At 38.1% G+C, this 14,776-nt stretch overlaps 1 protein-coding gene across 5 annotated transcripts in view; it reads left to right on the top strand.

Annotated features, from left to right (window-relative positions):
- The window catches only part of st3gal3a (ST3 beta-galactoside alpha-2,3-sialyltransferase 3a), a 51,945-nt gene extending 37,575 nt beyond the window's left edge, over positions 1–14,370 (top strand). For 4 of the 5 annotated variants that reach the window (XM_007244158.4, XM_007244156.4, XM_007244159.4 and 1 more), the window contains 3 exons: positions 3,789–3,935; positions 5,023–5,169; positions 11,266–14,370. In XM_007244158.4, coding sequence (XP_007244220.2) covers positions 3,789–3,935; positions 5,023–5,169; positions 11,266–11,355 — 384 coding nt within the window. In that variant the 3' untranslated portion in view covers positions 11,356–14,370. The remainder of the gene's footprint in view (positions 1–3,788; positions 3,936–5,022; positions 5,170–11,265) is intronic. The other variant, XR_007439176.1, reaches the window with a different exon arrangement.
- Positions 14,371–14,776: the final 406 nt, after the last annotated feature.

Genomic DNA, 14,776 nt, shown 5'->3' with positions numbered 1-14,776 from the left:
GTAAAGCAGCTGAGATACACGTATCCCAGTAACTCATCTTTAGTGAGGAATGCACATAAAGCCTCTTCTGATTACTTTAATGGGCTCGGGGATATTGATACAGGGGCTCTTTCGCTCTGTGGCTTTGTTTGCCCTTCTTGTTTTTCATCGGCTGTTTTAAAGGCCCCTCTCCTCCGCTCTCCTGCCCTCCACACCACAACGCTGCAGGTATTGTTTTCATCCACTTCAGCTCAGTCACATTTTCCATCCGCAAAATCCTCACCTGTCTGTCTGACCCTCTCCTCCACTGTCTCCTTCTCACTGTGTCCTCCGCTGTCTTTTTTTCACTGTCTTTTTCTCACTGTCTCCTCTCCACTGTCTCCTCCACTGTCCTCTTCTCACGGTCTCTTCTCACTGTCTCCTCACCGTCTTTTTCTCACTGTCTCCTCTCACGGTCTCCTCTCACGGTCTCTTCTCACTGTCTTTTTCTCACTGTCTTTTTCACGGTCTCTTTCTCACTGCCTCCTCCACTGTCTCCTCCACTGTCCTCTTCTCACAGTCTCTTCTCACTGTCTCCTCCTCACCGTCTTTTTCTCACTGTCTCCTCTCACGGTCTTCTCTCACGGTCTCTTCTCACTGTCTCTTCTCACTGTCTTTTTCTCACTGTCTTTTTCACAGTCTCTTTCTCACTGCCTCCTCCACTGTCTCCTCCTCCACTGTCTCCTCCTCCACTGCCTCCTCCACTGTCTCCTCCTCCACTGCCTCCTTCTCACTGTCTCCTCCACTGTCTCCTTCTCACTGTCTCCTCACAGTCTCCTCTCACTGTCCTTTTCTCAGTCTCCTCTCACTGTCTCCTTCTCACTGTCTCCTCTCACAGTCTCCTCTCACAGTCTCCTCTCACTGTCCTTTTCTCACAGTCTCCTCTCACTGTCCTTTTCTCACAGTCTCCTCTCACTGTCTCTTTCTCACTGTCTCCTCCACACTGTCTCATTCTCACTGTCTCCTCCACACTGTCTCATTCTCACTGTCTCCTCCACACTGTCTCATTCTCACTGTCTTTTTCTCACTGTCTTTTTCACAGCCTCCTCTTACTGTCTCCTCTCACTGTCTTTTTCTCACGGTCTCCTCCACTGTTTGTACTGCACATCTTCACTTTTTTTTCTGGAGAGACACAGTTTCTAACTCCTCAGTACAGATGTATTTAAGCATTAGAGCATTTTTTGGTTACATACTACAGAAAAAATAGAGGGTGAATATTATTGCACTGTAAAATAAGAAAGCAGAATAATTTAAGGTGGAATTTAATAGGTTAATTAATTGAACAGAACAAAATATATTAGGTTTTACGTACGTGTATGCAGTTGTTTATACTGTATGTATGGAGTATGTGCTGGGTGTCTGTTACTGCATGCTTCTCTAGTTTCAGGACTGGCTTCAAAGGAAATCCTCCATTCTCTGCTATTCTGACTCTTCACCCATATCAGTCCTCTTTTCACTTGGATCTCTTTACGTTTATAAGCTTTTAAGAACAGTTTTGAAAAGAAAACTGTCAAACCAAAAGCTGCTCTCTTGTGAGGCTGCTCTAGAGCGTCCCATTCTTTTGGCATTGCTTTCCTGTGGAGATTATATAGTGTGTGTGTGTGTGTGTGTGTGTGTGTGTGCAATTGAACCATAGCACCCAGTTTTGTTCTTAATTCAACAAAGGACTGACACAGAATCCCACAATAGGGTGGTATGACATCAACAAAGTGCAGAAAAAAGTGATGTTCCAAAAGTCTTCAGTAATGAAAAACGAGCCTCTGGGTGCATTCTAGAAAAGTACTGTGTGATAAGCTTAGACTGTGCTGGTGCCCATGCTCAAAAAAAAAAACATAAGGAAAAATAATTCTGTGTGAAAATCTGTGATGAACAGTAAGTTTTAAACCTTAGGCCACGAAAAAAAAGCTGAACAATAATAGCAGTTTTAGTGTAGTGCTAGCCCTCCTATGGGAATATACATTTATGTTAGCACTAAGCTAATGAGCTAATGCCAGTGCTCTTGAAAATGTTTTGATTAGTGCCGTTAATGTTAACACATTAACACATCAATTTACATGAATTTATCTTTGCACAAATTTCGCTGCCGGCTTCCTCCTGTAATTCACACCTTTTACTCTGGCTGGTGATGCATTAGGGGTTTTATTTAGAAATGTAAACACAGTGGCACTACTGTTGGTTCAGAAGGTAAAGGACTATTAATTTAAGGGTTAATCTCTCTTTTTTTCCTCCCTCTCTCTCTCTCTCTTTCTCAATCTCATACACACACAGCTACTCCAATTTGATTCTAAATCTCTTTGTTAAACACTATAGAGATTGTATAATAGAGTACATTTAAAAGGCTCTGAATTTAAAAACTTCAAAACTACCATGATAAGTTTTAATGAAGTAAAAAAGGCTCTAGTCTAATACTGCCTTTCTTCCAAATTACTAGGAAGGGCTGGGCAATATTGTAAAAATATTCTCAATATCTCAATATTCTTCACATTCTTCAATATTCTTCAGTGATTCTCGATTACGATTTTTAGTTCTTACATCACTATTAGACCAAGCTTGTGAGCTGTTTCCTTTTTGACATCACAGTAAATTACATTGCATTTAGCAGATGGTTTTATCCAAAGCGACTTACAAAAGATGAGGTACATAAGCAATAGAGGACATAAAAGTCCATAAAAGTCACAAATTATACAAGTGTAGGCATTAGAAGGCATCCCGTGACCTTAGTGCATATTACAGGTATATAAGCAAAAGTTTAGGACCCCATTAAGTTCAACATTTCAATAAGTTGCCTCAAGAAATATTAATGTAACTCATAAAATCCTAATTGTACTCTAATTCTGACTAAGTCATTGCTCATTGTTTCCTGTACACAGTTTCTCACCTTATGGAAGGAAAGCTCATTGAATTAGAGCTTGTTTTTGGGCTGTGGCCAGAAAACCTCAGTGGACTTTTTCGCAGTATTTCACCGTCTCTCTCCTTTATCCTGGAAATCAAAGGCGGTTTGTAGTGGTGTGTTTACACAGCTGAGAGTGTGTGTGTCAGTCAGTGGCTGTTCAGTGTCTCCGTCACCCAGTTCCAGTCATGAGGGAATAATAGTTACAGCCAGGGTGGGTGTGAAGGAGGGGTGACAGTCATCACAAACACGTTAACCCCTTAAAACCCCAGCCTTATTACATCCTGAGCACATTAGTATTATTATTATTGGATAACTGCATGAAAAACAGTGCACACTGAATGAGAGAACATGAAGTCGTTTAGTAAAGTAATTAAGTCATTTTTTTACATCAAGTTTTGGTTTTAATGGATAAAGTTGTGGGTGTTGGCATAAATAAACGTATAATATACGGCTCAGTTGAGCTGTTCTCTAAGACAGTTATATAACTGTCTTAATAATTTACCTTCATGTTGCTGAACAGTCCAGCCCATTTTTTTTTATTATTAACAAATAAATTGATCTGTACAAGAAGAACCAAGAGATTTTACATATTTTTAAAAGCTGCGTTTGCACAACTTATCACAGCTCATTTGAATATAATCATACATAAGCACAAACTCTTGCTATTGATCGTTTTTTTTTTGTTGTTTAAAGACGGACAAAAGGCAGTTTAATGTTAAACAATTCAGTCACTGATATGTTTTATCTTTCTGCTGTCTATTAATTAATTTAATGACACATGGTGCAGTATAAATTCATGATTCTATTCGATTAAATATTTATCAGGTAAAAGTTTGAGTCCTGTATGTTTAATGCTATCTCTCTTTCTCTTTTTCAGCGCGGAACGGAGGGGTTCTGGAAGTCGGTGGCGCGGAGTGTGCCGAGGGAGCCGGAACACATGCGGATTCTGAACCCCTTCTTCATCCAGGAGGCAGCGTTCAGATTCATCGGCCTGCCGCACAACAATGGCCTCATGGGTCGAGGGGTAAGAGAAGACACAGGCGTAACGGTGCACGCTCTGCACATTATTAGTAGATACACCTGAACACAATTCTTATTCATGCAGTTCTTATTTATTTAATCAGCCAGTTAAGTTTCAGGAGAGACATCCAGAAAATTCAACAAATACAAGAAAAGAATGAGCATCTTATAAAATAATCATTATAAAATGTCTGTTCCTGTGGTTAAAAATTTAAGCCTGACTAGCTAAACCTGTACGTTCAGCAATTCTATAAAATCATGATTTTAGTAGAATTAAGGTTTATATCGTCGCTGTCCAATGAAAAACACTTATCTCCAAAACAGCAACTTTGCAGGAGAGAGAAAAAACATTGTAAACTTTCAATGGAAGTCAATGTAAAAAGAGTTTATTTCAGGTCATTTTGAAGAGTTTCTATTGGTCCGTTTATCAAGAAATTTTGGCACAATGTAAGGGACAGTTTGTCTGTTAAAATTATGTAGTAAACAAAAAATCGACAAAAATAGAGATAAATGTTTTTCATAGGACAGCGACGATATGCTAATTGCAAAAGTTTATTTGCTTAATTATTATTAATTAAGCAAATAAATTAATATTATTAATTATTATTGGGGAAAGCAAATCTTAATCTTAAATCATATTTTAAATTCGGGAAATGAATAAAAATTGTCTAAGTCTAAGATACGCACAACAATATCTTTGCATTTAAGTTAAACTTTTTTTACTTAACCATACAGATATATAGTGGTATGAAAATATTTGGGAACGCCTGATAATTTTCATGATTTTTTTTTTTTGATAAATCATTTGTTGTTCAGATCAGCAATTTCAGTTCAATATATCATATAGCAGATGAACACGGTGATATCTGAGTTTTAAAATGAAGTTTATAGGATTTACAGAAATTGTGCAATAATACATTTAAGCACCCCAAAAGAAAAAAAAATCACATTAATATTTAGTAGATTCTCCTTTTGCTTATATAACAGTTAATAAACGTTTTCTAAGGCTTCCAATGAAAGTCTTTAAGTTAAGTACCTCCACTTCTTTTGGAACATAATGTAAAGATAATGTTTCTTATTTGTGTTTCCAGAACATTCCGACACTGGGGACAGTGGCGATTACGATGGCTCTGCATAACTGTGATGAAGTAGCGGTGGCTGGCTTTGGGTATGACATGAGCACACCCCACGCTCCGCTGCATTACTACGAGAAGCTCAGGATGTCTGCTATTAAAGAGGTAATGCACACACCTCACTCCTCACACACTCCTTACACACTCCTCTCTCTAGCTGTGTTTTTACCTCCTCTGGCTATTAGACCCATTTGACCCCTTCATTGATTGATTGATTGATTTCTGATGTAGCATTAACATTTCATTTTCACTTTACATACAACGATCTGCTATTTTGCTTTGATTTTTTCTATATGTTTTAGCACTGAACATATAAAAGCCCCAACAATGGCGGCGTGTTACAGACGCTTGTGTTTGTGCACGTCCAAGATCATGCTGATTCACGAGAGGAGTTACGTGCATAGTGTGCACCAGTCTAAAGGGAAAATTGTGTAATCGGTGTCTAAACTATCTCTGAAAAGTGAGAAACGATGCTCCCCTTTTATTACTTTGTTTGCCTAGAACTGCCAGAGGGGCCACAAATGAAAAGTTCAAGCCATCGTTCTGAATCATTTCATATGAATCAGCTCATATGAGTTGACTCATCTGTTCTCTGAGCTCCTGGAATGTGTTTGGTTTAGTTTAGGGAATCCCAGCATGATGAGTCACATTCGCATTACACACCAGACCATGTGACCGAGGCAGACGGCGGGTTAGCGCGGTGTTATCTCGCTGTAAAGTCAGGTCTGAACCGGGGCCGTGCTGTTAGCATTCCAGGCTGAGTGTATGTGTTTGAGGCGTTCGCTGGGCCGGGGACACCTTCTGTGTTTGGTTAGAGCAGTTTACGCAGCGGCAGCAGAGTTTACGCTGATAGAACAGCAATGGAATAACTGTTTAATTACCGTAGGTGTGTTCATGTGTCTAGAGCAGCAGAGATAAGACAGGTGACATGTCCTGAGTGTGTGTGTGTGTGTGTGTGTGTGTGTGTGTGTGTGTGTGTGTGTGTGTGTAGAGGGTATGGGGGAGGTAAAGTGTTGGATGGGTCACTGGATATACTGCTTAAATATAAACACTATAAATCAGTCTCTGGAGATGACGGCTCAGGAGTGTGTTGTTTCTTTCACCAACACGCAAACCCCTGTCCATTCATCTGTCTTTCTGCCTGTCTCCTTCTTACTCAAGTTCTGCTTCTTTTCTCCCTGTATTTTGATCATTCATATTATATAGAAATGTTGCATTTTTTTTCACACAATAAGGCGCATTTAAAATCCTTGAATGTTCCCAAAAATGATCAGTGTGCTTTATAATCTGCTGCGCTTTATATATGAATTCTACCAGTCAGGTATTAAAGAGCAGTAAAGCCACTCCACTAAAGTACAGGAGAGTTCTACAGGAGATTCAGTTTAGTTTTCCAGCAGTATTAGCTGTAACTTATTGCTAATCCTGGCTAGCACTGCTGGAGCAGAATTAGCATTAGCCACTAACCACGCTATGCACTCTCGTTTGATATTGAGTATGAGTGAGTATTATCGGCCTGTAGCCTGCTGCTAACCCTGGCTAGCACTGCAGGAGCAGCATTAGCATAACTCGCTTACCGGCACACTCGGGCTTTCTCAGTGTAGCGCTGTGGGCCGCATCCAAATAAACTCCCCCAAATAAAAGCTAGCCATGTTAATATATTAGTAAAGTTAGGGATGGATCGAAATTAAAAACTTGGATTACAAAAATAATAAAATTAAACATTTGGCTGATTACTTTACGTGTTTTGTTAGTTTTTCCACTTTTTACCAATTCAAAAATTAAAAAGCTTTAAAAAAAAAAAATAAAAAATTATTTAACATTTCTCGCATTTTTTTTACATTGTTGTTCACAGTATTGGTTATTTTCTTTTATTTAGCCATGAAACTATTATTGCTGAATTGTCAGTGCATCATTAGTAACAGTGATTCTCATTTGTTAATCAGAATAGTGCTTTTTTTGTTATATATAGTGTAACAGCGTAATTAGCTAGTAGGATAGGTCTTTTTTTTTTTTTTGTTCATGATGCGAGTAATGTAATCAGTCAGTTGTAATGATTGTGTGATTTCATGTTAAGTTGACTGGTTGTTTCATTAAAGTATCAGATCAGTTCAGGGGAACTTGAGGAGGGCAGCACACGAGACATTTAAGTCCTGTGTGTAAATCCTGTACATGTCAGGCTAAGGTTGTTGTGTATGTTTCACCAGGTAGAGGCAACCTAGAATCTCTCTCTTCGTCTCGCTTACTCCCCTGATCTCTCTCTGTCTCTCTCTCTCTCGCTCTCTCACTCTTTCACTCACTCATTCGCTCTCCAGTTTCAGGCTGCTGTGACACCGCTGCCCCTTGCCCCAACGTGCACACATTTATTATTGAGAGACTCTTATTATTCTGTAGCTGTCGGTCAACTGGCCTGTTTCTAAAACACACACACACACAAAGCTGTCTTAATTTCACAAGACTGTTCTACCAATTCCACTAATTAATTAAGTGGAGAAAAAGTACCTAGAACTTTGATATATGGTTGTAATATTTTCATAATATGTTATACTAAAACACAATGTACTATTCTAATAATTTATTCTAAAATGTGAGTGTATTCAGCAACCAAGCATTGATGAGGTCCGGATTGTGGATAATCAGCACACCAACTTATATCCACTGCTCCACAGTGGAGTCAATTCTTGCCCAAACCTGGCTTTAAGCATGGTTCCAATGTAACCAGTTTACCTGCTCTAGAAGAATAAGCTGCCACCACTATAATCGCTGGTGGAAGATCGCTGGTTTGAATCCTGGTCATGCAGCTTGCCTCCAGCTGCCAGAGCCCTGAGAAAGCACAATCGGCCTTGCTTTCTCTCTGGGTGGGTACAGTGGATGGCGCTCTGTCCTCTGGTCACTCCTAGGGTGATGCTGATCAGCACAAGGCTGCGTCTGTGAGCTGAGGTATCAGAAACAAGTCGCTGCGCTTTCCTTTGAGCGGTGCGCTATGATGATACTCAGAAATGCTGCATCAGGAGCAGATTGAAAAGAGACAGAGTCTATCTTCACATGTGTCTTCTTGTGTTGGCCAGATAAATTGGGAAAAAAACGAGAGAAAAATAGAAAAAAAGTGATGTATTGTGATTGTTCAAAATCAAATTAAGTACTATAATATTTAAAAAAAAAAGAAATCCAACCAGAAGAATGGGATCTAATGACAGGAGTTGGGTGTATCAGTACATCCAAAAGGAAATTTTAAATTTTTATATATATATAATACAGATGGATGGTAACCTTTTTACTTGGGCTTTTTTAATACACAGTTACATAATTCATTATTATTACCATGAGACTGTTTAGTCCGATTCAAGGAGTTACGCCTGCTCCCTAAATCCTCTGAAAGTGAGTTGTATATGTCTATAAAGGAGCAGCCAAATGTATTGGATTTGAGCTCAGCGTTAAAGTGGAGTAAAATCTCATTTGTTTGCCAGAACCTCTCGTCTGTCTGAACTGCGCTTCCTGGCCTATTCTGACTGGGCTTAGTCACGTCCTAACTCCGTCTGCTGTTTCTCCAAGTGTAACCATAACATTTTAGATTTCAGACTGAATATAGTCTCATTACTCTCTCACTGACCTTCACCAATACCCAGAATATATGCACTGGCAGCTAACACCGTCTGTAATCAATGAGTCTATCAGCTATTATTATTTGATTATTAGACTCAGTGAATCATTATTTAGTCTTCTGCTGTTTTGTCTCAGTCTGTCCACAGTTCTGCCATCTCTCTGTTCCAATTTCATAAAAAAAAAAAGAAATGCAATTCCAGACATTCTACCCTTAGGGGGAAGCCCTTCTGTCGTCTTGAAAGCTGGTCCAATTGTCAGACACAGTTAAGAGAGATTTCGACCAGCAGCCCCTTATGGTGGAGGGAGTTGTGTAAAAAATTATATATCGTCGCCGTCCTATGAAAAACATTTATCTCTATTTTTGGCGATTTTTAGTTTACTACATAATTTGAACAGACAAACTGTCGCTTACACTGTGCCAAAATTTCTTGATGAACGGACCAATAGAAACTCATTAAAATGACCTGAAATAAGCTCTTTTTATATTGACTTCCGTTGAAAGTTTACAAAGATTTTCTCTCTCCTGTAAAGTTGCTGTTTTGGAGAAGTGTTTTTCATTGGACACTATACACTCAACAACAAAAACAACCCATTAAAAAGGAGTAATTGGAATTAAAATTAAACTTTAACTGATGCTATAATGAAAGTTTAGTCAATATTAGAGTGGAAGGATAAGTTGGTAAAAACTGTACAAATTTTACAACATATTTTTGCACTATAAGGCACACTTAAAATCACCAGAGGGCCTTTTACTCATCATTTAAATAGTTGTCTGTATATATTTTTACTTTGTGTTGATTAAAAAGATTAAGAAGTCCTACAGTCCATCCCAACAGTTTGAGGTTCGAGCCCGTTCTATTTTTAAATTGACCACACACCACCACGTCTTTGTAAAGCTGGTAAGCTCTTGAATGACTTGTATGACGCAGACAGACAATTTGGCGGGATGATGAGAAAGTGAGATGAAATGGTTTCGGAAATTCTTTTATGGTTAATCTACACAATAGAAGCCCTGTTGTCCCCTACACTTCCTGTAGTGTAATGCAATCTTTTAGAGTGACCACATGGAGCACATGAACATTACCAAGCCTCGTACAATTAAAAACCACAATGACGTAAACAACATATAAGCAACTTAATCAGCAACTGTATTTATATTAAAGATGCTGAGAGATTGTGTATATGTATGTGTTAGTGTTTGATATGGTAAATATATATTGTATCTCAATATTTATTTATTTTTTTTATGATACGCAGTATTCATTATATTTTTACATTAAAAAAATTCAATATCATCAGCAGATTCTAAACAACTGAAATGCAAATAATCCAAATATTTAGTGCTGACTGTAATGACTCTGTAATGAAATGTGCTGTTGGTCAGTGTTTTTTTAAGCACTAATGATATCCACAATATGGTCAGAAAAGTATATAGAATATCAGTTACAGTTTACAGAATTTGGGACAATATGACGGAATATAGTCATACTACCCATCTCTAATGGCGACCAAAACCAAACATTGTTGATTGTCGTATTTTTTGCACTATAAGGCGAACTGGATTATAAGATGTATTATGTGACACTACTAAGGAACAGGGCTGTTGCTATGTTTTCTTTCGAATTCAGCAGGTATCAGGTATATGGGTGGTAAGTTAAGTAAACAAAACTGTAAAATAATCTTTTTTTAAGTCAAATGAGCAATGGATGTTTATCTACGCAGATTTCTCTCCTGAAAACTGTTTATTTGGTTGAGTAAAGTGCTTCTGTTTATTTACAGTAAGCTTAGATTTCCAGATTTCCACTGAAGCTTGGTGCAGCAGCATTAGCATTAGCGAATAACTGCTAGAGCTAGAAGTAGTTAGCGGCTAATGCCGCCCAACAGTGCTACACTGAGGAACTCTGAGTGTTCCGGTAGGCCAGTCCGATATTAGGTAGCGGTTCATCCCACGTAGCTTGTTTTAACACTGTAAATGCACAGACTATAGCCCAATATACTTAACTCTGAATGGCGAAAGAGCTTGTTTAGCTTAGCGTGTTTAGTGGGTAATGCTAATGCTGCTCCAACAGTGTTAGGCTTTACTGCTCCTCTCAACCTGACTGGTAAAATTTAAAGAAGAAGACGTACCGGATTATAAGGCGCACTGATGATTTTTACCGGAAAATTAAAGCATTTCAAGTGCACCGTATAGTGTGAAAAATACTATATATTATTAGTTTTAAGTTTTATGGTGTTAAATAACCAAAATAAAGCGTTGAAGCTAGGCATGATTGTGTTTCCCACAGTGAACACAGCACTGCAGCCTATTGTCCTGTAGCGTCATATTTTCTCTCTCATGTCCAGCGGTTAAAGCCTGCTCCCTGCACTATAGAGTGCTGGTATTGTCTCCTAGCTTCAATAATATGTTTACTTTAGAGGGGCAGTCCAGGCTTCTATTGTCCATCTGACTGTAAATATGATCAAAAGCTATAGAGCATGAATGGACGACAAAACAAAAAAAGCCTTTTAGAGTGAAATATGTGAAACTTTTATTGATTGTGTTGAGTGTTTAACCCTCTGTATGTCTCTCTGCTCTCTCTCTTTTTCTCTCTTTCTGCACAGTCATGGACACACAACATAGCAAAAGAGAAGGAGTTTTTGCGAAAGCTGGTGATGGCTGGGGTCATACACGATTTGACCAACGGGATATGAACCTATCACACTGAAACAAGAGAACTCTCATCAGAGACACCAGAGAATCTTCATTGTTCCTACAGTTTCTGTGCGGACGTTCAAGCAACTGTCTTGACTGCTTGTTTTTTAAGGTTCTGGATCGTGTCCAAGTCCAAATCACTTCAGCTCTGCTTGCCAATGGAGCCACTGAATACCTTATTACACCTATTCTATGATATTGAAGATGCTTTTTGAGCTTTTTTCTTATCAGTTGGAGTTATTAATTGGAATGAGAACATTGTGACATTGGGCTTCCCAGAGTTCTTGTACAGTCCATCCAGTGAACACCAGCGACATTATATTAACATATGCTCAAAAGGCACCTTTGATGAGGGTGATGAAAATGTGCTGTGTGCTGTAAAGTGACTTCAAGTCTGTGACGAGAATAATGCCGTGGAATAATACTGACTTTTCTTTTGCAAGAGACATTTACACACAATGCTGAAAAGAAGAGAGAGAAGAGAGAGAGGAGAGTTTGTCTGTGCCAAACCTGCAGCAGCTTTACAGAGTGCGCTGCCTGCAGTGGTGGGGTTTAACAGAGCAGGATTTCTCAGCCAGATATCTCTGAAATAATAAGCTGAAAAACGTACGTATCCAATAGGGGAAGAGGTAGGAAAAGTTCCTATTGCACAGTTCTCACTTTGTGTTTACCTCAAACTGCTGCATCTGTGGCATGTGGTCACCTAACACTAACGAAAATGATGATCGTTCTAGTTCACTGTATTTTTAATTAGGAAACCAATTCTTATTGTGTTTTATGCTGAGCTCAGAGTGGCTAAGCAAAGGCTAATATTATATAGCCTGAGGATAGACTGCGTGTGAGTTTAAATTCGAAACATGCTGCTTTGCATCAGCAGCCAGAGTCTGAGAGAGCACAATTGACCGCGCTCTCTCTTGGTGGGTAGATGGCATTCTATTCCCGTATCACACTTATTGTGATACTGGCCAGCCCAGGAGTTTTCTGGCTCATGTATCAAAGCTAGGGATCTGGCGCTTTCCTCCGAGGAAAGGTGTTGGCTGCCTAGTGATGCTGCATTGGCGACAGTTCACATTGGCGTCTGACTTCACATAAAATTGGAAAATTGGATCTAAAAACAATTAAATAAAGAAATTCATATTGTAAGTCATCAGAGTTTCTCATCTGTTCTGTGTTTTTCTATCATAATCAGCCTTATGCTATTATGGTACAGATGCAGCACATAGAGAGGGTATGTTGAACATGCTGGAGTTTTTCTTTGCTTTATATCCAACTTTACTGAGAATTTCTTTTTATCTTGCTTTGTGAACAATGCCCCTGTACGTGGCTGAATGTATTCTCAGTTGTAGGCCCATCACAGTTGTGTTTTAAAAAAAAAAAAAAAGCTACTTTGCGAGAGAGAAAGTCCGTCCTTCAACTTGTTTGTGTGTTTTTGACTGTGTTGGTTCAGTTTTTCAGAAACTCCTCTTTTTTGCTTTCTATTGACTTTTGTTTTTAAACCCCGGCATGTTCTTTATTTTATTTATTTTGTTATTATTATTATTATTATTATTATTATTATTTTATTATGAATTAGTTATCAGTAATGACTGTATATAAGTATCGACACCACAGCTCTAATCTCCCTAATCTATTCCCTTTCATTCTACAGAAATTTAATCAAAGTTTTTCGAATTTGCAACCAGTCAACCAGTGCAGTCCACAGAGACCACAGAGGGGGTGGAGCCAGACTCGCTTGCTCAGTTGGTAGGGCCGCCCACTTCTACCAGTGCTAGGAATTTGTCTCAGACCAACTTCATTGAGTTTATTTCACAGCCTAAATTACCAATAGAGGCAAGGTGGATATGTTCACTGGATATCCACTTAGCACAGGCTGTCAATCACTTCATCACTTTGTCAATTCATAGGTGCATATGATAATACAGTTAAATATAAAAAATTGATTTTTGTGGAAAAATGGAAGAAAAAAAATAGCCAATATTAATTAGCACAGAGAAAACAGAGGAAAATTTATTTGATTTTATTTTTATTTTATTTTTTGTTTCATTGTTATTGAAATTAGGCAGAGCAGCAAAATCATACCGCAACCGGCCAGCAGAGGTGCTAGCTTTAATCTTAAAGGAGAACTCTGGTGTTAAATTGTGTAAAGTTTTATTGTAGTAAAACGTGATAAAGGGTACTAATCTTTGTTGAATAGTCCAGTAGTTCAGTAGCTCAACAAAGGTTAGTAGCCCCAGTAGTGGAGCCACTTTGAGCCTGAATAACGTAGTAAAAAGCGATTTATCTTCAGAGTGGATGCCCCAAAGCGCCTGTTGTAAAGAGTGCTGGCAAAAAGCACAAAATGACTGGATCTCGGAAAGCTGAGGGAGAGCGGAGGTGGGCTATACAACAAAGGTTAGTACTCTTTATCGTGTTTTACTACAACAAAGTCAATTTTATACCAAAGTTCTCCTTTAAAAGTGGTTGCACTGTTATTTCTTATACACAGTCATTAATTATTCACGTCTTGCTGTAATTTCACAAACACAGAGGAGTTTTTTTATTTTATTATTATTTATTTATTTTTTGTTTTCGTTTTTTTTTTTTGTTTTGTTTTTTCAAGTGTTCAGTATTTATTCTTTTACAGTATTTAAAAGACTGTTGGATTATGGCTTTAATTTCAGTCCACACACACATACACAGACACACACACACACTCAAGGCTTCAACATGTTCACCTCAGGCCCAGGCTGCTGCTGCAGAAAGGGGGTTTTACTGTATCAGAGGACCGGTGGGTCTCAGTCTGATTTGATTGATTGATTGATTTTTTTTTTTTTTTGTATTATGCTCAGAAAGCTCTTTTGATTATGCTGAACCACAAAAAAGTGTAGTTACAGTTGGTGTTCTAAAGAATCAGTGGTACTCATCAACCAAATTTAGCATATCGAGTGTTATTCACACTACACATATATTTATATGCATATCAGTGTGTTGCAGTATTTGAACCAATGCAATTAAAGTATTCAAAATTTGTACAATTCATGTCTGAAATGGTGTTTTTCACCTCAGCTACACTACATACAATTTATTATATAGTTTATTATACACAATCATATATATAGGAATATTTTCACCACCTCCTCGTTTCTAAACGTATTGTCCATTTTATTGGCTTCACTAACCATATAGGAACACTTATTTATATATATATATATATATATATATATATATATATATATATATATATATATATATATATATATATATATATATAATGTGTGTGTGTATAATTACAGACTGTAGATTGTGTACTTTTATCATCCTCCTGTTAGCCTATTCAGGACCCCACAGGTACAGCAGCAGTGCTGGTGGAGTTAACAGGGTAAAAGGAGGGTAATAATATTAACTATACAGAGAAACAGATATAGAACTACAGTCTGTAAT

The sequence above is a fragment of the Astyanax mexicanus genome, chromosome 5 (assembly GCF_023375975.1).
Source record: "Astyanax mexicanus isolate ESR-SI-001 chromosome 5, AstMex3_surface, whole genome shotgun sequence".
NCBI classification, from domain to species: Eukaryota; Metazoa; Chordata; class Actinopteri; order Characiformes; family Acestrorhamphidae; genus Astyanax; species Astyanax mexicanus.
The sequence above is the reverse complement of the archived record's forward strand: the minus strand, read 5'-3'. Positions and strand labels throughout refer to the sequence as shown.